Source organism: Gymnogyps californianus, chromosome 11, assembly GCF_018139145.2.
Source record: "Gymnogyps californianus isolate 813 chromosome 11, ASM1813914v2, whole genome shotgun sequence".
Taxonomy (NCBI): Eukaryota; Metazoa; Chordata; class Aves; order Accipitriformes; family Cathartidae; genus Gymnogyps; species Gymnogyps californianus.
The window spans coordinates 24,022,953-24,046,657 of record NC_059481.1 but is presented as its reverse complement, the minus strand read 5'-3'; the positions used below and the strand labels follow the sequence as shown (position 1 = coordinate 24,046,657).

The 23,705-nt window shown below is 55.8% G+C and overlaps 1 protein-coding gene across 3 annotated transcripts in view; it reads right to left on the bottom strand.

Moving 5' to 3' along the window:
* FRMD5 (FERM domain containing 5) overlaps positions 1-23,705 on the bottom strand; it is a 113,432-nt gene that overhangs the window by 26,234 nt on the left and 63,493 nt on the right. For 2 of the 3 annotated variants that reach the window (XM_050903624.1, XM_050903626.1), the window contains exon 2: positions 1,588-1,692. The exons of the other annotated variant lie outside the window; for it this stretch is intronic. In XM_050903624.1, the coding sequence (XP_050759581.1) occupies positions 1,588-1,692 (105 nt within the window). The remainder of the gene's footprint in view (positions 1-1,587; positions 1,693-23,705) is intronic. 3 annotated transcript variants of the gene reach the window in all.

Below are 23,705 nucleotides of genomic sequence, written 5' to 3'. Positions count from 1 at the left end.
ATCCCTCAGCATCGTGCAAGAAAAATGCCGTTCTCCAGCGCTGAAGAGCCACCACTCCGCAGCCCACTGCAAATCCAGCCCTCAGACAGGCCGTGCATCAGCGTGACAACGACGGCCAGGAGGCAAATTTGGGAGAAGACTGGGGAAGTCGGGAGGGAGAGAGCCCAGAAAACACAAGTTGGGGCGCACAGGTGACGTTGGGGGGTGACGGTCCAGAGACCCTGCGAGAGGCAGCAGCATCACGCGCCCCTGATAGCCGTGACTTAGCAAGGTGGGGAGGACGAGGAAGAGGAGGCTACTGCTCCGGGTGAGAAAAGCCTCATGAGTGTCAGTGGGTGCCCATGGAAGGGAGAAGCGGGGAGCAAGGGGCTCAGACCGGCCCCGTCCCACTGTGGGCAGCGGCGAGGGAGCAGCTCCGTGCCCCACTCCTCGTTCAGCAGTGGCTGCTCGCTATAACAGACGTGGCAGAAGGTGCCTGGGGGAGCAGAAATTGTTTGTTACGGTGGCTCATATTGATCAGCAGGAAGCGCAACACAAGATTGTTATTAATAGCTACGCCCGCGAGCGCGTTCACAGCGCTTCTCATTCACAAGCCTCAAGTGCTCTAACGGCAAGCAGCGACTTAACACGTGTTTGTGCAGAGCTTGCGTTCTGCACGCCTTTTAAAAGGAGCGTGGACAGTTAACCCTGAAGAAGCGGCAGGACTCACCCACTCGACTTCTGCGTGGAAATCCAGCTCGTTGGGACTGCGGCACACGGGACCCACCCGCAGGGCTCTGCCCTTGCGAGAGGCTGGGCCACCCTCTGCCCGGACCCGCCGCAGCTGCCCCGGGACTCAGCGGGACTCTGCACGGATCCGTGCTGAGAGCTGCACTGCTGGGTCAGACCGGGTCCTGCCGCGGGGGCTCTCGGCTCCATGCACTCCGATGTCTTGTTTCACTCTTCAGTGCCCGAGGCAACGCACACAAGTGTTTGGATTCTCGGCACAAAGCTGTCGCGTGGCCTAATCTCGGTGTTAAAACGCGACTCTGCGCTAGAAACAGTCCTGCAAACCCAGTGTCAGGAGCTCTCCCTCTTCGCCTTTGCAATAGCACCAAATCCTCTCACTTTGCAAACGCAAGATGCTTTCACCACTCACGCGGGGATCTGAGAGCTGTGCGAGTTCCTCTGGCTCGCACAATCCGACCAATGCCGAGGATGCGTCAGCGGAGCCGGGACACCGAGGCTGCTGCTCCCAGATCCCGGGTGCACCCCAGCCCCCCCTCCCCAGGGCTGCAGCACGAGACTCAGCCCTGGCTCTGGCAGAAGGGGTGGGAAGGGGCAGGGGGGTCTCCCCAGGGTGCTCAGGGGGCCATGAGTAGATGCTCTTCCCACAGGCAAAGCCATCAGGGCACCCATAACCCGCCTTGCCCAGCAGCAGGGCAGGGGAGAACTGCTGGGGAAGAGCCCCTCATCACTGCCTAAACCAAATTTTATTGCAGCCATTTGCCTCACGCTCCGGTTCTCAGCTGCAGCAGCAAGGACAAGTCCGATACCACCGAGCTGCAAGAAACCCCATCACCCAGCCCGGGCAGGAAGGGCTCTCACCCTCTGCTTGTCGGGGTCCACAAACCGAATGCCGAAGTAGTCCTTCTCCAGCAGGTTCAGGTGGTGGCAGAGAAGGTCGAACAGGTACTGGCCCTTGGCATCTCTCTGCAAGACAAAGAAACTCATTTACAAAGCGGCAGGACAATGGCAGTGGTGCAGAGGAGCTGGGGCACGCCGGGTGGTGAAGGGTCCGAAACTTGTAAGGTGACACCAAGGACGGTGCAAATCCCACCAGCTTCCCTGGTGCTGATATTTTCAGCTCAGAAACCATCTCCCATCCCACCTGAGGGCAGCCCAACAGTAGCTGGGAGCAGACCCCGTAACGCACCAGTCCCCATCCCCATCCAGAGACCTGCGGCCCGCGCCCAGGCGGGATGCTGAGGCTGCCCAGGGCTCGGCAGGAGGCTGGAGCATCGGCCAAAACCCACGGCCACTTGGACAACAAATCTGCATCCAGGCAGCTGGATGGAGCATGCAGCGAGAGCGTGGTGAGAGCGTGAGCGGGGCAGAACGGCAACCACCTCAAACATGTCCTGAACGCCACGAAACACCCAGGGTATTTTAAAAGCATAAAGAAAACTGTGACCAAGGTCAGAGTCTGCCTGGGAATCACCCTGCAGCTTGAGTCGCAGTGAAGCTTTAGGCAGGGAAGCTGCGAATTTTGGGGTCTGTTTGCCTGGCCCATGTTTTCAGGCAGTCAGATCAGCAAGGTTGCAGCTTTGCTGCTGTTGTGATCCCTGTTGGACTCCCTCGCCGTAGGCACGGCACAGGTCACCATCAGCTCATTGCTTTGGCTCTCTTCTGGCTCTCTTACACAGTCTTTCCCTGGTCTGGCACTACGGCGTGAGTCCAGTGCTGACCTGCCTGTTTTTAGCATATTTCTTCTGTGCCCTTTTCTGCTATTGAGCTTTTAGGAAAAAAACCTTCCCCCTTCCTTGTCCCTGGGGCTCTGCATCGCTGCGGGCTGTGGCAGAGGGACTCCACAGGTTTATACTTTCTGCAGGACCCACCTGTGCTGCCAGACCCCCGCTCTGGAGAGAGCGGGAGCATCTGGGCAATGAGAATTACAGCTTTATAAGGTCCTGTGTGCCAGTACAACTTACAGATAGTGCTAGACTGAACATTAATAGGGAATTTTGAAGTATTATAGATATAAAATCTGATACATCTCAAAATTATTAAAAATGTAACTTCCAGCGCTGCGAAGACTGAAGCACACGCTTAATTTGAGTGCTGTGAGCTGCTCCACAGCAGTGCTGGGCCCAGGACACCATGGTCCTTCCTGCGTTTGGTGTGGAAATGCAGCACTCGAGAGAGCCGGGGGCCCCAGGACCCCCGGTGACGCCCACTCACAGCCCCCCAGGACCCCACTTACAGCTCGTCCAGCTGTGGGGGTCACTGCTGGAGATGGGCTGTGCGTCCTCTCTGTCAAAAAGATGATCACTATTTTTTCCAGAAATGGTTTTCCTATGGGCTAAAGGTTTGAAGTCAGTAAGCCAAGAAGAATAAGGAGCTATACTGACGCTCTTCTGGTTCAACGCTTTCTTTGCTCTCCAGAATTGCACCCCCAAGGGCCACAGAGACCCCCATGCAAGCTGATTTATCAGCAATGGGATTTGCCCAGACCAAGCGTACAGCTGTGCCATGCTGTATATCAAACCCCTTATACGACAGCAATTTAACAACTCCAAAGTTTTCCATCCAATTTATAATCAACCACTGTAATGTTTTGCTTGTGGACAAGAACCCAGATAATTCATGAACCTCTGCTCAGCGGAGCTGCCCGCAGGATCTGTCCCAGGGCAGCGACTCCATGCTGAGCAGAGCCGTACCTCCGCAGTGCTCTCATCCCCTGAGGCTCAGCGCTTGCCGATAGCGGGGTCCTCTCAGTCTGTGTCAGGTTTGGGATCAAACCCAGTATTTTATGTATTTCTGAAAAGCTTAAACCAGGTGCTGCTGCCCTGGGAAACCCCCTCGCCTGGGGCCAGAGAGGGAGAAGAGGTAAAATCGTTCAGACCCTGCTGTCTCTGCGCCTTTACGGCAGAGCAAACGGCACCCAGGTGCCCGGGCTGACAGGGATGTGCTGGCAGGATCCGGCCCCTCAGCCTGCCAGCCCTCCCTGCTGCCTGCCCTCGGCCGCGCTCTGGGGTCTGCCGAAGGACGTGGGAACGGCTGCGCTGCAGGTGATGGGAGACCTGCTTTACCTTGCAGTCGACGGGGGACCTGCTTTACGCTGCGTCTCCGCAGATCAAAGGCTGCTCCTGACAGCCGACGCTGCCTCCTTCAGATAACACAGGTTTCTGTTTCCCGACAAATACATTTAACATGTGCATTATCTGATCAAATAATCACTCAGCAGGCACAGGCCGTGCAATCAGGGAACCCCACGGGTCTGGCATTAACCTGTTCCTGGGGCTTGGTACAGTATGATAAATGCCTCTGCATTTTAAATAAATAGCGCTTCATTTATAGCATCACGAAGTTCAGGCTGCAATCATGCAGCTGCTAAAACGACTTGCCCTCGGCACCGGTGCCAGAGCCTGGCAGGCACCAGGGCAGCAACACGGCGATCCGACGCGGTGAGCCCCGGGCAGCGCTGCCGCTGCAGCAGGGTGATCCTGGTCCCGGGGTGCAAACCCTGCCTTCGCAGGCGGCCGTGCGGGGAGAGCCCGTCCTGCTCGCCCGGCTGCTGCAGCGATGGCGCTCGGCCAGCGGCAACAGGCCAATGGAGCATCCTGGGCAGCTGCGCACAGAAGTCGGCAGGAGAATCGGCCGTGCAGCACAGAGGAAAGGGCTGGGGGGGATGCGGGGCGTGCAGTGCCCCCCCCATCCAGCTCTGGATGAAACAGAAGGAAGGGGAAGGACAGACAGCCCCTGCACCAGGCAGAGCAGCAGAGGGGAGACCCCAGTGCTGCCCAGCGAAGCTCGGCCGAGGGGCAGGGGACGCTCACCGGGCCCTGCTGCTCCCAGAAGATGATGGCCTCAAAGCGATCGCCGACATGAAGCCTCCTTTAGAAATCCTGCTAGTGACTGTGCCCCAACCCTCTGCCCTGGGGCCGGTGCTGTCATGGGCATACCCCAGCCCTCCCCTCGCTCTGCCACCTGCATCTCCCAGAGCCCGGCTCTGTACTCACCGCATCGGCACAGCGGTCTCGCCAAAATACCCGGAGGCAATGCCGAGGATCCATCCGCTGCCTCTGAGGTTCATCCCTGCAGCCTTGGGCATCCCACCCCCCCAGGGCTGTCTCAAGCCACCCCCAGGGCACAGGCTGATCTGCACAGCCCGACATGACAGCCCTGGGAGCAAGTCCCCGCTCTCCCCTCCTTCACCCCTCGCTCGCAGGATGGGGTGGGACTCACTCAGGCATCGGCCAAGCTTAAGTCAAGTCTTAAAAAGCCTCCTGTGGCAAATGTGTTTGATGGGATCTGTTTGGGATGCAGCCAAGGGCGGCTTTTTATGCAGCGACTTATGCACTGTAAAACACACGGCATTAAAAGACACTGAGCCATAGCCTGAGTCCTCGGGGGCGTTCAGACGTCTCTCCCCCTGCCAAGGGGCACCGGCACGTTCACAGTTCTCAGAAGCATCACATCTCTGCAGATTAAACAGACACCCCCCCATTAGCCTTGTAGCCCTGTCCCTGTGGGCTGCGTGCACAGGCAAGAGAAAACTGACTCCAGAAGAGCTTCGTTTGAGCGGATGAGACGACTTTGAGATGAAGTTGCAGCAGGTGGGTGCTCCTCGTGAAAGCACCCCAACATGTCCGAGCGGGCTCTGCTCGGGCTCTGCACCAGCCACGCCAGCAGCTATGGGACGCAAAGCTCCTCCGTTCTGTGGTTTGCAAAGCCTCTCTGGGCCAACAAACAGGTCTGCGGCTTTGCTCTCACACGCTGGGGCTAACAGCAAGGTTTCGCCTTCCTGCAAGTGAATCCCCTGGGAAGGGATCGCAGAGGATCCTCCACGGAGCATCGGAGAGACGGCTGCGTGTCACAACGCCGGCCGGGGCAGTGGCAGCAGGCGCCATCGAAAGCCAGCGCTCGACGGCAGCCCCAGCCACGGCTGCCGGCTCGTTGCTTTGTCCTGAGGGCACCTGCAACGCCTGCGGGCTGCAGCCCAGCCCCAGCCCAGCCGCTCACACTGCCCATGCAGCAGCTGGGGGCCAGCATCCTGCTCCAGCACCACTCGGGGGGACGCTGGGCACCCACCACCCCAAGGGAATGCAGCCGAGGACTCCAGGCTGCTGTTCACGGGGCCACGAGGTTGTCTGGCACCCGCGAGGATGAGTGTCCTCGTGCCGGCCAGGCTGCCGCTGCTGGCATGGCACGGCACAGCAAGCTGTCCTCGCGCTCACCTGGAGGAGCCCGACCTTGCAGCCTGGCAGAAAAAGGCTCGCCGAACCTCGCCTGGCTCATGCCGAAGTAAAACAGCGCTGGGCTTTTGGACCCTGCTGTTAAAATACAGCGGAGCAGCCAAAAGCCTGCTGGCAGAGCCTGCAGCTGGGGACGGCTGCTGGCTGGGCTCCGCAGTGAATCCCAGCTCAGCTCAGCTGACTCACGCTCTTCCCCAATTTATTACCGAGTTTTTCAGCAACTCTCCTTCTTGTGGAAATGGAGACTTGAGGCAGCTGCTCTGGGCAGAAGGAAGGTGAAGGAGCAGGAGAGCATTGAGAGCGGTGCCATGAGAGCTTGCACCGAGGCAGCTGAAGCGTTTTGCAGCCGCAGCACGGCTGGGGAGATGGGCTGGAGCTGAGCAGGCAGCAGTCCTGCCAAACCCATCCCAGCCCTTGGGAGATGCTGAGACCATAAACAAACAGAACTCCCCACAGGCAGCAAGTCCTGCCAGCCGATAGGAACAACGCTCTGACAGTGCAGAGCTAAAATTTCAGGAATTGTCTCTGCCTGCTCTCCTCTCCTGCATCCCGCCCGCCTCCTCCCCAGGCCAAACAGCAAAGCCTGCTGCTTACCCTCGCTATGATTTTCCAATGCCGGGTCCATTTGGACAAATGAAAGATTCCCATTTCCATACTCAGATATCGAAACTCAAAATTTCAGCTGCCGCCAGCCGCAGCCTGCCCTGCGCGCTGGACCCTCACCGGGCTGGGTCAACGGTGCTGGTTGGCCTCCCCAGCCGCGCAGGTCAGCTGCATTTGCTGCAGCCCTGCAGCCACAGCCGTCGGCCAGCAACCCACTGGCGAAGCCACAGGCTGGGCACCAGCCCCGTGAGGCTTCGATGCATCACGGCCATGCAGGATGGGCACCCGCGCAGCAGCTCCCATGCAGCCCACGGGTACAGCCACCTCCAGCACTGCCCGGTGCTCGGAAAGCATCCTCAGACGGTGTCCAGGAGAGACCACTCCGCAGAGGAATGAGATGCCAGTCCGCGGTGGGAAGAGCAGACATATCGGGAGCAGGAAGGACGGTGGGGACCCCAGGGCCATCTGCACCAGTTACATTCCCTTTTGCATGGCTCAAGGACCAGAAACCCGGCGTTTGAGCACAACTGCTCGGCTCCAGCCCGAGCCAAAGGCAACTCCTTGGGCTGGCGAAGCAAGCGTCCCCTAGGACGCCAGCCCTGGCAGGGCTGATCGCCCACCTCGCCCCGCAGCCCTCCCTGGCTCCCTTGTGCAGAGACATTAACATAATGCAGCTGGGAAATGGCAGGTCCCTGTCAGCTGCTGCTCCCGCTGGGAACGCAGATGTGGACGGTCCTGCGCTGGGTCCCCACGGCTGCGGTGCCCACCCATTCCCACCCCAAACCAGACCCTTCAGGCCTGCGCCCCTCGCCCACCGCCCCACTGCAGCGGCGCCCAGGGATGCGGAGCAAAGCGTCTCCGGCTCGGCTGAGCGGCAGTCACCGGCACTGCCGGCTGCTGCTTGGGAAACGAGGCCGCTCATTTATGAGCCTGAATACAGATTTAGGTGCCAAACTTGGAAAACCGTGGCCTAGATTGTGCTTTATTAATAGGCTAATTGAGTCTCTGCGTGTATCATCCATCACTGTCAAACACAACCACCACCCGGTACAGGCTGTGCGCCTGGCTCAGGTACAAGGGCACAGAATGGAGAGGAATAACGAAACCTGCCAGAATCCAAATCCCTTTTCCTGAGTTAGAGCAAGTTATTGTTCTTTCAGTAAATAACATACATTTTTTCAATGAGGGCTGAAGCAGCAACACGGAGCTTGAGAAGAAAGAAACTGCAGCAGCATCTTGTGAGCAGCAGAACAAACACCCGAGCCTTGCTCGCCTCTCAGGCACGAAATAACCTTCCCAGATCAGATGTTAGGTGCATTAGAAGACTAGACCTCCTCCCACATTATGTAGAAAACAGTAATAAATACTGACTTTATTTTCTTCCCCTAGAAAAGATTACTTTGCAGGCTGAACTAAAGGGACACGTGACACAGCCACAGAGGCTAAAACAACTGACCATATAGCAGAAATTGTAGTTGCATAAAGAAAGACGTACTCGTAAATTATTCCCAACTGGACCTGAAGGGCTGTTATAACCGAGGCAGCTGCCGCAACACGCGCGCTCTCCCTTCCCCCTCTGCTGCCAGCGGTGCGGCGCACATCTGGCACCTCTGCCCGGGCCCCTGCCCTGCCGCAGGCAGCCCCGGCCAGGCACGCCGCTGTTACAGGCAACAGTCACAGCAAAACGCCAGAGGAAGCTGCAAAAGCGTGAACCTTTCTAGCTAGACGAGAAGAGCAGAGGGGGTGATTCGCCAGCCCCAGCATCACGCCCTCCTCGCCTCCCAGAGCCAGTTTTGCAGGGGTTTGCTCCAGGCTCTTCTCCCTTTCCCTACCCGTGCCCCAAATTAGCACGAACATCTACATAACGCTTTCCTCTGCAATTTTAATACAGAGAAATCGCAGCGAAGGACAAATCAGACATCCCCCCCAGTCCAACGGAATATGGTGAAAGTGTAAAAATGCAAACGGCTTTACAGGGGAAAATGCTTTCTTTTTGATCTCTCTAACTTGAATTAAACATATTCTAAATTAATCATTATGAGTATGTCTTTCAGGAAATTATGTGAACTGTCTTTACAAATCACGACTTAAAAGAGCTCTCTATTGCATAATATCAGCTTAAATATTCTATGTTTTGATCTTTATATGTTCTTATAAAATAAGACTTATAACTGTCTTAAGGTCTGCAAGTTTTTGAGGTCAGCCTTTCAGGGTACAGCAGTCTAATGGAGAGACTATCGCCAGCCGCACCATTAGCAATCCCCACTCGCACACACCGGGAATGCCGCACGCCAAGCTGACACGCGCCACGCAAAGTTATTTGCTGCCAAATACTATCACTTGCTAACGACTTTCTTCTGTCTTAAACTTCCGTTACATATAAAAACTTGAGGAACTGCAGATAAGCACAGCATCGTGTCCAGACACATCTGGATGCTGTAGGGTGGTGTATTACCATTATTAATTTCAATTGTGCGATTGAGCAGGACAGTCAGGAGCGTTCCCGGTGGAGGCTGGTTTGCAGAGGCAGCGCAGCGGCTGTGCCAGGAGCCAGCACGGCCGTGCTAATGCTGTGCTGCTGGCTGCTGCTTCCAGTGCAGAGCTGCGGAGGATAACACGGACTGCCAGTCACTCGTGACAGACCACACTGAATTGTTCCTATTCATAATAGTCCCTAATTTTGCCCAGTCTCGTGTTAAGTGAGATGAAGATGTGCCACTGCTCGCAGGAGGCTGCATTATGGCACAGGCAGGCAGAAAATCGGCAAACCTGAATTTTTCTGCGGCAGTCCCTGCAGCCGTGTTGTGCATCGCCCCAAAGCACGAGCGCAACCCGAAGGGTTTCAGCACTGCAGAGCAGCGCGGCAGCATGGGGCAACGCCGCCGGGGGTCCGACCCCCCTCAGCTCCCGCATCCTCCCTTGCACCTGATCTCGTCCAAGGGTGCTGGGATGTCACTGGGACCAGATCTCACGGCACTCCCCATTTCTACGGGATCTCTGGAGCCCCGAGCACATCCCAGTACCCAGACTCACAGCCTTGCTGGACCTCTGCAGACCGGCTGACCTCCTTAGGGCAGCGGGTGGCCTTTGGGGACAGACTCCGGGACAAGACCGATCTGGGGCTGGAAGGGCTCAGAGGTGGGCACTGCCTGGCGACACAGCTGCCATTCATGAGTTCATCTGTAGCCATGGGTGCAGGCTCTGCTCTGCTCCGCCAGCCCTGCCTGCCGCCGGCCAGGGCACGGCAGCTGCCTGGGTGCGCTCCCCTCCTGCCGCCCCAGCCAAACTGGGGGGCTCTCTCCCACGGAGGAGAGGAGCTGGCTGAGGAACAAGCCCTGTGGAGGGGGACACTGCCATGGGAGAGAGGAGCGGTGCTGGCTCCAGGAATCCATCACTACCCGCGCCGCTCCTCTACAAAGCACTTTAGAGCCATCCGGCCCCGCAGCATCTTTACGAGGTACCTGAGGAACATTAACATGTCAGCAACAGCTTCATACAGAGATTTACTGCTCTCTGCTCGTGGAGGAGACAGGCTCACCAGTGGCCTTGGGAACGAGCTCTTCCAGGGAGTTTTATGATCCCTTTTTATGGGAGGACAGAAAGACAGCACTGTGCCAACGGCAGGGAGATCCTGCCGGGATTTTCCAGTGGCGAACACACCCGTCCCACCACGGCTTGGCGATGGGAACCTCCCTGTGCCAGGAACTGCAGGGTCTGCTTCTCAACAAAACTTCGGTTGGGACTCATCTGGCCCTAGACCTGCAGCATGGCAGCAAGGATGCTGCCAGCCCAGCATCGTGGTCCCCCTTCCCAGCACGGTGCGGAGGAGCCCCCAAGCGCCTCGCCATGCCGAGCATCGGCATCTGTAAAGTTTCCTAAGATGAAAAGTGCAGAATGCTGAAATTTGGCACCCCTTACTGCAAAAGAGTTTTGCACGACGTACTGCAAAACAGAAACAAGGTTTCTACAGGGAAATAAGCGCCTCCAGCGCTATCAAACAGAAGAATCCCAGATGATTTTTAAACTTTAAGAAGATTAAAGTAACCTTGCATTCTTAGCTTTTCTAAGCTCCTCAGCCAAAATTAGGGTCATCCACAGCTAAAAAAAAAAAAAAAAATATATTTAAAAATAGCAGCTTATCTAAAAATGAATGGTGTGCCTCACTTTAGGCAGGAGCGTTCCCCATCCCACCGAGCACAGCAGCTCTCCAGCAGCACGTCTGCATGCCCCAGCCATGCTCCGGAGCTGTGAACTTGCTGAGGCAAGGAACGGCTTTTGCATTGCAAGGATGAGACCCAGGCCTGTCCTAAAGTCTTGCTTGTGGAGACTGGCAGCACAGCCAGTTTTTAGCCATTTACCATGTGCCATGATGGTTTTGTTTCACTCCAGCTTCTTAATCAGGTATCACGCGGCACCAAGCCCAAAGCCATATAAAAGCGTAAGCTTCCCACATCAGCCCGAGCACCCCTGCCGTCACGGGGAGATGCTGGAAGTGTACTCACTCCAGATCGAAAGCAAAAGCAGGGGATCGTTTGCATTATTCAAGCAGCCACGATACACACCTTGCGTGGCGGGGAAGCAATTCCCATGGCCACAGGCTGCAGGGGGGCTGGCAGCAAAATGGAGGGGCTGGGGCCCTTCTACCTCCTGCCAGGGGAAAAAGGAAAATACGTCAACAGAAGCTGCGAGGCATCCCGCATCTCCCCGTGCGCAGCGGGAGAGGAGCAGGTCGGATGCCCAGAGCCACAGGCGAGTTCAAAGCTGCTCGGTACGGGCTGGGAAAAGCTGGTGAGTGGTGGTGATGGCTCTGCTGCACCTCAGCTCAATCAACCACCCCAGAGAGTCATCTGAGATCGCTCCAAACTGCGTAGTAACAGATTCCCTCTTCCCTCCTGTGTAATAATTTTGTGTTTCCTTCCACGCAAACCGGTGGCCACCTCTCCTCTGCCGTGCCCAGCACCGCAGCTCCGGGCAGCTGCACTGAGCCAGGGCTCCAGCAGCTCAGGACAGAAAAGGGGTTCAGAGCCCCGAGCAGCCCGTCTGACCGGGCTCACAGCCCCAGGGCCTGGGGAGGGCTGGATCTGCTCCATGGATGTGGCCAAAAGGGACTGGTGAGGAGCAGGAACAGGGCTGAAGAGGGGCACCAGGGCTTTGCAGCCTGCCGGGCTGAGCCCCCACATCAGCCGACTCCAGTTCGGCCGTTTGCAGAGTGCCACCCGCATCCCAGCTCTCCTGCCAGGGCACGGTCGGGATCTGGCGAGCAGCAGCACCCCGAGCCTGTGGGACGAGGGAGCCCGACCGGCCCCACGGCTGCAGGAAAACACTGCTCACCCAGAGCGGCACCGGCCACCGCCAGCCCCAACCCGACCCCGTCAGACCCCCAGCCCCACTGCCACGTTTGCACTTCTCGAGCTGAACCGACGCATTACCCCGCAGCCGCTCCGCGGATTAAGCACAGGATTTAGAGAAGAAATAGCAGCAGTTGAAAGCGGCTCCTTTCTGCGCTATTTGGTTTGGAAATCTCATTGTGGGGCTGGCCATTCCTCCCTGCTTCCTGAGCTTAGGAGAAGATTATTTTTTTAAAGGAAACTGTCAAAAAAAGTCTATTTTACAAAGTGAAGTTTAAGCTTACGTCTCTTTGGCAGCAACATCTGAGCTGGGAGAGATCAAAGACCCACCAGCTCCACTGCCAACATGAAGAGATTTTCGCTAGCAATTTGATTGCAATATTGTGGTTTAAATGCTTCATTTTCAAAATTCAGCATTGTACTGTACGAGCCTGGGATTTATTATCCCTCAGACAAAGTTAAAGTTCACTTCGCAAGCAGGGCAAAGTCCTGAGAGCTCTCTTAGCCCTCAAAGTAAGCCGGCATCTCATCTGAGCTGTGGTACGAGGCGGAAATGGGCAAAGATATGTCTAGAGAATATTCATTTCCAGACAGGGAACCAGGAGCTCAGAAATCTGTGACTATGCCTGGAGCAGAGTGCTCAAGCCTGCAAGGCTCTAATGGGGGGTGCTTTACCTGCAGTGACCCCTCTTCTCCCAATGGCCCCCCAAGGAGGGGCTACGGAGCAGCCTCAGCACCGGCCCAGAGGGTCCCCGCCAACATCAGCCGGGTGTCCCCGAGGGGGACGGCACGCTCCCCAATGGGGCAGGAGGGCAGGGCACCGCGCAGCTCTCGCACTGTCCACTGCTCCCGTGCGGGTGCCGAGACCCTTCCTCCTGCAGCACCCGCAGTCTGCCCTGTCGCCCCAGTCCCTCTCCCTGTCCCCTGCTCCATCGCGACAGAAAGAATTTATTATCATTGGCTATTTTGCTGCTATTGCACCAGCTGATGCACTTGCTCCACATAAGCAGGGCACCAGGCGCCCGCCGCGGCAAGGAGGGGAGCGGGGTCACCCACCCTGCCCATGACACCTCCGACTCAAACACATGGAGAACCTGGCTGGCAGCGAGAGCTCAGCAAAAGGCTGCCGTGCTCAAGCGTGCTGCGGCAGGTGTTTCCAGAAATGACTTCACAACACCAAGGAGCCTCGGTGTCATAAAAAGCCGCCGGGAAGATGCTCTCGGAGCCATCGGTGAAGCTAGGACTTCAGGAGAGTGCCTTGGTTTCTGAGAAGACCCAGCAGAGGATGAGCCCCGAGCACGAGCAGCCCAGTGCAGGAGGGAGGAGAGGGGCAAGCACAGGCATGTTTCCAGCCAAACCTCTGAGCCCCGGGCTGGTGCCCAGCTGCTGCAGTGATGCTGGCCCTGCCACAGTGACCGGGAAGGGATGGAGGGGCGAGGGCGAGAGGGGAACGACTTTTCTTGGGGGGGATGCCGCGAACGGCTTCCAAAGGCAGCCCCAGCACGAGGGAAAAGGAAGATAAAAGGCCTTGGAGAACCAGGTGGCTAGGGAGGACTTGGAACAGGGACACGCAGACCCCGAGGAGCACCGGCCCCCAGCGGCGAGGTGCTGGGGATGTGCTGCTGCCCAGACCCGGGCAAGCCCACCCTGCCCTGGGCCACCAGGCATTTTTGCACGTGCCAAACAAACAGGTCTCCATGGAACACACACAAAAAGCCCTTTCAGCAAAGGCGGTCGGAGAAGCAGAGTCGCCTGATGAGGCAATGGCAGCTGCGAGCAAGAAGCGAAGCGGGAAATGCAGAATAATGCCCCGATAGCCCCAACTCCCACCGGCTCCACCGCACGCTGCAGCCCCTGGAGACCTGCTGCCGGAGCCCGCGGTTACCCTGCCCACCCGAGGAGACTCAGAGTAAGGAAAGGGGGTTTTACATAACACTCAAATGTAATCCTGCTATATTTATAGCATATGCATTTCAGTATTAATTTCCTGTTATCTGTAATCCTTCTTCCTAGCTGACACAGTAATTTGTCTTCAAGACTTATCCGGGGAGTTTGCCCCTGAAGTTTATAAAGCTTTTGAGAAGGAAAGTTACTAATGAAGTGGCTCTCGGAGCCTTAAACTCCAGATTAGCAATTCCTTCTTTTAATCCACAAGCAGGTTTTTAAAAACCTTTGACACGCTGGCATATGTGAAAGGTCCTTCACGGCTCTCCATGACTGAATTTCAGCCGCTGATATTTCTGCTTATGTCCCCATTTAGGAAAGAATCCACTGTGGGACAGCAGTTTAGCACATTTTTAAATCCTACATCATAATCAGGGGCTTACCCCCTTAGAACACACCAGCCTCCCAGCAAGTAAACCGACGTGGCTGTAACCCCCTCCATACCTCATTGCTGCATCCAGCGAGGTTTTATCTCCTCGTTTGATGAGGAAGTTTTCCTGACAGCTCTGTACTCCCAAGGGCTTTGGAAAACTTGCTCTGTACTTTCCCCTCACCTTACAAAGCCCAGTACCAACGCCTGCACCGCAGCTCTCCAGGCTCAATCCCCGCAGCGTTTTCTCAGCTTGGAGCAGGATCTTGCTGGAAACAGAGCGGAGAACAGCAAAGCAACGCTGTCCTCCCCTGTCCTGCATCCCTGGCGAGGGTGGCTTGTCCTCCCACCCTCTGCACCCAGTGGGACCGATGCTGCACGCCTGGCCCCAGTCCTCCCCGGCGCTGAGCCCAGGGGACTGGGAGAGCGCCTGGCTGGGCAAAAGGCACCTTGCTGGCGAGCCCCATCTCTCCCAGGAGGGCAGCTGCCTTGTGCCTGCCCGCTCTAGCTCCTTGAAAAGGCATGGATGGAGGCACTGGAGCTGCTCTCAGCGCTGCTGGGCAGCAGTCCTGCCCCAGGAGCAGAGGGCTGTCAGCGCCAGCGCACACAAGACCCCGAGCGGCAGGGACAGGGCTGCTAGCGACCACCGGCTACTGCGTTTTACACAAACCAAAATAAAGCCTAGCAGTTCCATCAGAAACATCTCCTGTTCAGGCACCAATCCTGCCACCTCGGTGCCAGCAACAGGGCCATCTGTTTGCTCTTCTCGCAGCAAAATATTCTTCAGTGAGTCACAGTTAAGAACAAGCATGGCACAAGTTTCTGCCAGAATGGCGAGTTTAACACCATTCAAATATTTATCATGGATTAAATACAGGGGATTTTTAAAAATTAAGGGGGAAAAAAAATTGATTTTTTAAAATAACATGAACACAGCACATCCAGGCTCTTCGGGAAGTGCCGGATCAGAACTGAACCGAACCTCAGCCCCTCAGGTCCTGGTGAGATGAAGCGGGAGCAATTCCAGACTTTGCTTTCCCAGTCATTCGCCAGCTCATTTGAAAAGCAGGGAACCACCCTCCGGGAAATCTTTGCTTTTACTTGTGCATCTTCCTAAGGCCAGCTTTAGGTGCATCCCTTCCCCCAGCTGGGGATGGGGCAGAAGGACACTATTTTATATAGAAAATTAAAGTGTGAGGACAGGTTACTTGCAGCTGGAGCATGAAGGAGGCAGGACCCTGGGCCAGCGGCGAGGTTCAGTCCTCGTCCAGGATGACACAGCCACCATGGGGCAGGGAGACCCCCAGAGACCCAGGCTGTCCTCCCCAGCCCCAGGTCGCAGAGGAGCTGGCAGGCAGGAGGAAGCCTTGGCCAGGGCAGTGCCCACAGGAGCAATCACTTCTGTCCCCTTCCAGCAAAGAGCAGGAGGCCCGAGCAGGGTAAAAGCTGGATGCTAATGTGCCAGTTGGGCTGCTCGGCTCACTGGAGGGACTGTTTTGCATCAAAATAATGCAAAAATGGCAGCGGAGGGGTTCAGACCATCATGTGAAATGCTCAGCCCGTAGGACATCCTCACGAAGCTGTTTTGGCTTTCTGCTGGTCCAGGGGCTCACCAGGGATTTAATCCAGGGAGCCTGGAGCAACAGCATTTTCTCATGCAAAGCCGCCACCAAAATCAGATGGGGTTGGGGCTCCCCCATGCCCGTGGCCATCGCAGAGCCTGGTGACACTGCAGCCAGGCTCATCTACGAGGGCTTCATAGCATCACGGTGTCAACGTGGCAATGGAAAACCTGAACATGAGTGTTTGGGGGTAAGAAAAAAAGATTCTGCTCTGCAAAGCCTGAGGTCCTGACATTTTATTTTGTGAAAAATCTACTACCCTGACTCATTTAAGGCAAGAAATAGTTTTTTCCATGTTTCCCCTGAACACCCATGGGATTACCTAGAGCCCCAGCACCGCTTTGAGTTAGTGATTGCTTTCATCACCAGAAATATCACTTCCTCCACCCATCCCGACATCAGTCGGCGCAAGGCAGGACGTCCCCATCTGCTAATTGGGACCTGGAGTGACGAAATCCTCACCAGCGTCAGCACGGGTCCTGCTGCAGAGCCTTCGAGAGGATGCACAAAGCATCCTTCAGCCCTGAACACAGCTCTCGAGCAATCCATACGTTAAGCCCCAGTGACTGATGACATGTCACCTTACATTTTGCTACTTAGTGCTACTGTGTAACTTTTATGAATTAAATTTAGAATTTATAAGTCTATAAATTAGAGGCACTGAAAACCTCTCTCCATAAAACCAAATTGTTTTTTCCGATAACTCAAACTCACTTTTTTCATTCATGCAAGCTTGGAGTGGCTCCACGTGTGCTCTTGTTTAAATTGGCACTCTTTCCATTAGCATGCAAAAGATTCTTGGTGCCACTAATTCTGGTATATATTATTTACAGGCTGATAAACATGTTCATAGCAATCATCTGATGATGAATATTGCCTTGTCAGAAAGTAAGCCCTACTTGCTGCATACAAGACAGACATACCTTTCATGCAAGTCGTGCTGCTTGTAGCACATAGGAACTAAAAATGCTTTAGCAACAGCTTCACTTGCAATGGCTGCACGACCCAGCGAACGGCAGAACTGCCCGGCTTTGCTTCTGCAAATGGGATGGCTGCACTTCCGAACTAAAGCAAGGAGCAACCCCAGCCTCAGTGACTGCCTGCAGGCTTCCTCTGATCTGCAGAGCAGCATTAGATGGCACAAGCTCGGTGTCAGGTAATGCTGTACCTGAACTTTTGCATTTGTACCTGGAAGTTACACTGGCTGCAGCGTAGCTCTGGTACCACTGCAAACTGGCAACCGCTCCTTGGACCCGAGCCCTGTATTCCCACAGGATCCCCGAACTGTCAGCTCTGGCTCAGCATCCTCCAACTTCAGCAAAGCTGGGTCAGACCTTGTGAAACCGAGAAGCCGCTTGCAGAAGAAAGGACAGCAATCGCATCGGCTGTGCTCAGCAGCACCCTCCCACTTATGCCGCTGTAACCCTCAAAGAGGCGCAGAGGTGCTGTGAAAACCCCTCGGGACGCCGGGCATAAGGCAGCCCCGAGCCGAGGGCAGAGCCAGGGCCCTGCCCGGCGGAGGGCCGGGGATTTGCAAGGTCCTGGGGAGAATCTCCCTTTCGAAGCAGCATCCGCTTCCAGACCTTGAGGGAGTGAGCTCTGCACTTTGTGGTCAATGCTATTGCACACACAGCCGATGAGAAATAAAATAAAACAAACAACAAAAATAAAAATCCATGTGTGCTACTCACAACCAGAAAACCAGGCACCTCCGGTTTTCTTGGCAACATTCCTGCTGAGAAGCTCGCTTCTCTTCCAGCAACTGAATGCAGCAAAAAGCTCATGGGAGAAGAGAAAGAAAAGTATAAATGCTTCATAAAAAATTTACTTTTCATGAAAGCGAAGTGAGGCGCTGGAAAGAACACAGGGGCGAGCGTTACTGAAACGCCTAGCGAAAGCCACAGTCCAGCCGCTCTTCCTTCGCCCTCCCCTCCCCAGTCCCGGCTGCGGTGGGACGCGGCAGCAGCTCCCCGGGCATGCAGCCCCCAAACCGGCCGCCCCGAAGGCCTCTGCCGCTGCGCCGGACCAACCGCTCGAGCATCACGTCCCAGGGACGGAGCTGCAGGGAAGCCCAAGCACCCCAGCATGCCCAGGAAGACAGAACGAGCTGTTTCATTTGCTTGTACTCCACAAGTGTCCCCAAACCCTTGCTATCGTGTTGTGTAAGCCGCTGGAGTAATTTGGCGTGAGATGTTAGACTAAAGCCCTGGGCCAGCAGCGTCTGTAAGACCTCTGAGTAAGCAGATAAAACCCATGAGCCGGACGCGAGCCCTCCTGTACCCCACTCCTCCACTGAGACCAACGCCAAGGTTTACAGCTTCCCCCAAAATTATTTCCCAGAAAAGACGTTCATCTGCACAGCCTCCTGGATGGAGGGGAGGGGGTACAGCTCACGCTCCTACAGGCTTAAAAACAGAACCAAGATAAACCAACAAAAAATAAGAGCAAACCCTGAATCCAAACACAAGGTAGAAGTTCAAAACCCTGATTCAGAATCAAAACTAAGAGCAGGTTCAAAAGCAATTACTATTTAAATCTCCCTGAATTGCACCTCAAGAATATAGATCGTCAGGCAAGGAAGCGACAAGCGCAAGGCTTGTGACTGAGGCAAAAAAGATCTTATTTGTGCTACAGAAATGACCATATGTGGAATCCTTTCGGGAGACCGTAATCAGTCAGATTAACATGATAATGAACTCTGATTTACCCAGCGATGGGAAGATCTTTGTCCTCGGAGACATTGCATCGCTCACTGAATATTAACAAAGATGACTTTTTTTTTTTATAACCACAGATATCACTTGACTGCAAGATTGTTAATCCTCCCAAAAGGTGATTTCCTAGGGAGAGGGAGGAGAGCCATTTTAAGGTGTAAATGATCCACATTAATAGAGGGGCAGACAGCGGAAACTTTCCAATAAATCTGATACTGCCTTCAGCAGAAAATGAGATATAGACACAAGCACTGCGTGATGTAAATCTCCACAATGACAATGTTATTTTACCAATAACACCGTGGAATAAACCTTAGATAACACACTGGGCGCTGTGCAAAGAGTACCTGCAATCTCTTTTAGAGAGTCCATCCTTGGTGAGAGCAGCCTCTCATGGGGCTGGAAAAGCATATATTGGGGGAAAATGCTGCTGTGAGCCCTCTTTCCAAAAAGGGGGCCCAGGGAAGGCTGTGCTAGCCTCGGTCTGCTCTGGGACAGCCCCTCGCCGAGCGGGGATGCTGCAGGCACTGGGGAAGCAGCACCAGGAGCCGCTCTCCCGCAGTAAGAGCCGTGCTACTGCCTGCTCCCCTGTCCCCTTCCCCAAGCGAGGGACGCTTTGCTCAGTGAGCTCAATTCGGGGGGATTCGGAGGGGCAGAAGCAAACACGCTCAGCCTGCGCCCTGCTGCCAGCGTCCTCATCGCCACCAACAAGGATGGCTTGGCCAAAGGCAGCTGGTGAAGCTCATGCAGGCACTGCTGGACAGCACTGGGATATAAAAAAGACAAAGCGGAGAGACCTTTGGAAGCGGAATCCGCCCCCAGCATCACCTCTGAGGGACTGAGGGCCACATCCCCGCAGGGATGCAGCAGTGCAGCTGGTCCCACAGCACACAGACCGGCCGGGCACCCCATGGCAGCTGGCAAGGGTGGGCAGTGCCGTCCGGCAGCGTGCACGAAACAAGACCTCTCCAAGGGAAGGGGCACCAGCACCGGCCCCTGTTCCCCTGAAGCTGTGGCCAAGAGAAGCAGGCAGGGGCTCCAGCATGGGCAGGCAGCGGCGCAGGCAGCACAGCATCACCTCTGCCAGGCGGGGAGCCGAGTCTTGCCAGCTGTCAGCTCTGGGCCGGGGAGCGTGTGAGCAGAGACAGCAGGCACGTTTGATCACAGCTCTGCTCCTCGACTAAACGCTTTACAAGCTTGTTGAGCAGCTGGGTGTCGACTTCAGAGCGCAGCAAAGAGCCCTTGTTTTATTCATCAGAAGTCTGAGATAAAAACACGTTCGGAGGAGAACCTGTAACGGCGGCGGAGCCCCGCAACTGTTTATTTTATGGTGCCCATTCCTCCAAAGACCCGCTCTGGCTTGCACAGGACCGCTGCCCACTGCCTCCCTTTGCAAAGCTCGGCCAGCGGCTCCGGCAGCCCTTTGCTGTGCCGGCTCGGCAGATGCGGCCAGGCAAACACTGCAGGGAGTGACACCGCGGCGGCGACAGACGGCAGGTCAGCTCTCATCTCCCCGGATGCTCAAAGCACCGCCTGACGCCAGCCCAGCACCAACTGGGAATCAAAAGTGCCGACTCAGCGCAGAAGATGCCATGCAAGACTCCTGCCGCCGGCAGCTTGTGGCGTCAGAGACCGAGGGCCGATGCTGCTGCTTGCCACGGTCCAAGCCCCGATGAGCGGCCGCCCTGGCCATACCCCACGCGTGCCAGTGCCGCTTGCTCCACCGCGGGGTCGAGGGGCTGGAGCCCCGGGCTCAGCACTCAGCTTGCCCACGGACGGGGCTTCGGGCTGCACCAAGGACTTGAAAAAACACCCAAACAAACCAAGCCCTGCTTTGCTTCCCAGGTCCCCCAGAGCTGACTTGTTTTTTCCCTCCTCTCTATGCAGATTTTTCTCTCTCTAGCAGGATTTTAGGATGAAAGAGAAGCTGACCTGGAACTGCAGAACGGCTCTGCCATCGTTCTCCTGCACATCACACGCAGACCCTGCAAATCCACCAATTCTCTTCTTTTATCACTTAAAGTTTCAGTAGCTCAGGTCCACATCAAGTATTTACAGTAGGCTGTGGTTTTCAGAAAAGAAAAGGAAGAAAAACTGCTTTAGCTGATGTGGTTTTATTTCCAAAGGCTGGCTGGCACAATACCAGGAACAAGCATGAGAAGCGATGTATTTGTCATCTCAGCAAGGCCTTTATTCTGCCTGTGGGTTTAATGTCTCAAAATACATATTCATTTAAATGCAAATTTCTGGTTTCACCTGGGACCCAACAAAAGGTTGTGCCAAAATGAATGTTGATCTTTCACATTGACTCTCCATCTCTCCCTGCTTTCTTCTGTAAATCAAAGCCTTTGAAGATGACCTGGACTTTCCCACCTTGCTGGGAAGAAAGCAGCGCTCCTCCTTGGTGAACCGCAGCCGTTAATTGCCGACCCCTCTGCACCTACCCCAGCCCAGAGCAAGGCAGCATCCTGGTGACATGCGCCAGGAGAAAGGTGCTCCGAGATAACAGACTTCTGCATGCAAAAGGCTCCCTGGAAAATGCAGCTTGACTGCCCAGGAGAGGCTGGTTGGAGCTGGCTCATGGCTGGTGCCGCAGCACCGTGGTGCTACCCTGAACCACCGCAGGACCTTGCCAGGTCTAGGGCACAAACCCCGTGGAGACGCTGAGCGTCAGCAATGTGACGCTTCCCAGCAGCTCTTCAGCGGGCAGAGGACACCGCGGTCCCCTCCCCGGGGGTGCGCAGGACCACCCTTCAGCTAGCGAGGGGCCCCAGGGGGTCTGCAGGGACCACGCAGCCCCTGTCACCCTCTGTCTGCTCCCTGTCCCCGTGCTGGGGAGGGCTGGTGGCTCTGCCCTGGGGACAAGCCGTAGGCACAGGGGTCTGCAAGAGGCCATCCTGCTGAACATGCTTGTTCCCCACAGACCCCCAGGAGCCTGCAGCCCCCCTCCAGGAGCGGGGAACGCCCCTGGCCAGCACAGCCAGCACCCTGCTAGAGCAACGTGTACAGCACACTGCCGCGGAGGAACGAGCCCATGGGTGGGCTCGGCACAAAGCTCCCGTGGCGCCGGTGGGAGATTTCCAGCTGCGCGGGAGCGGGGCTTCGCTCAGCGGTTGCTATTTTTAAAGAAAAGCCCCCAAAAGGCCTCCATCCTTCCAGTCGCATGCCAGTGTCACACACGACCTTTTCAGATTAACCCAAGAGGGCAAAAAACATTCTCTTGGTAACGTGATCTGGGGAATGGTTATGCGGGTTGACATCTTCCCCTGAAAACACCCACAGCACGTTGGTATTTTGCAGAAAACACGTCAGGGAACTTCAGGCCCTTTCGAGCTCAGAGCGGGTGCCCGGCAGGCAGTGCTGCACCCGATGCCAGCCGCCCCCCCTCCTCCGGGGTCTCCCCCCACCTCCCCTCCGCAGCACCTCGCCGCAGCCAGGATTGCATGGGGGAGCTGGAGGGCACTCGGGCATCAAGAGGCCATCGCTGCAGGGAGCAAAACGCAGCCCAGCTTAAACCCCAGCTGGGGAAAAAAAAATCATCAGTTCCTATGCAGACTGCAAACACAGATAAGGAGTTTGTTTGATATTTAAAGCTATGGATTTAGGCAGGATCTGCAGTTAACATCTGCAGGAAGGATGTGCCATCCTTCATGGGAAACTCTTGGGGAAGCGGAAAGAAAACTGTCGTTCCATCCATTTCCCAAGTTCCCCGGCAGGATCCAATTATCCACAGCAAGCCGTAAGCAGAATTACATTTTTTTTTTTTTAAAACAGAAACAAGTGACCTTATTTCTCTGTTCTGTCCTGAGCGTTGGCGTATTTTACCCCCCTTGACCCCATCACACTCCCTGGCAGGGGACAGTTGCAGAGACCTTGGGGCTGTTCCCCCTGCTGCCAGGCAGGAGGATTACTCATGTTCCTGGAGAAAGACACTGTTTTAAGCCCGGGTGGCTGTGTAAGCTCTACTGCAGCCGAGACCAGGGGATGAGAATTGCATGAGTGAATGGCTTGTGCCCCCAGCCCACCAAGCCGTGCAGGAGGTCCGCAGCAGCCCTGCGGCGCTGAGTCCGTCCCTGTCCACCCAGGGCTTCTGAACGCCTGTCCTGGGCCCTTCCACCCACGCAGCGGAACACCCCTGTAACTGCACAGGGAAAGGTATGGAAAAGTAAGAAAATGAGAGCCTCTTTGCAAATCCCCCAACGCCTTGCTGGTAGGCAAATGGGGGGAGCAGGGACCTGAGGTCGTGCGTAAGAAAGCACACAAACCCAGCCCAGATTTCTAAAAGCAAAAGCATTTCCCATATTATATTCGGTATAAGGGATCTAATCCCTGCTAACAACATCACAGGCAGTGCATTGCTTTCATCGCTCTCTATAGCAATCTAATTCCGGGGGTACAGCGGCAGCACGCACACAGCACCCCCCGAACGCTCAACACCCGCGCGGCTTCAGGGGCTGGCAGAGCAGGAACCGAGGCCCAGCCTTGCTGCATACTAAAACCCAAATGCCATTAAAAAGAGGCCTTCGTGTTAACTTGTTTACTTTCCATATCAAAAAAGACAGAATAAAGGATTCTTAGCTCCACTCAACAAAAAAACGTTTGACAAAGCATCACGCCTAGAGATGAGCAGCAGTCAGACGGGCGGGCTGAGGCTTTACAGAAATGTTATTGCTGCATTGGCACAACAGAGAAGAAAGAGGAGCAGCCCCGAGGGAGGGGGAACCGACCAGGCCCCCGGTACCCGTGTGCCAAACCCACCCATCGCCCGGCCACCACCTCGGGCTGCGCAGCCAAGGAGGAACCAGAGGCACTGCCACACGTCTGACGGACAAACTGCCAGCAGGAAAGCAAGCCCACACCCTGAGAAGGATACAGCCACGAGCACCAGGCGCTCTGGAGCCCCGTGAAGCCCATTTCAAACCCTCCTTGCTGCGCCCCTCCACGTGCAGCGTGGGCGGTGGGTGAGCAGCTCCCGGGGCGGTCTGGGCTCCGTAAGGGTTCAGCTTCCCAATACCTGGGGAAGCATCAGCTTTCCGTAAAAGTGGGAAATGAGTCACAAGGTCTCCAAACCCCGCGGCTGCTCACATGTGGAGGTGCCCGGCCAAGCCGCTCTGCAGGGCTGGGTCCCCCCATGGAGCCCTCCGGGC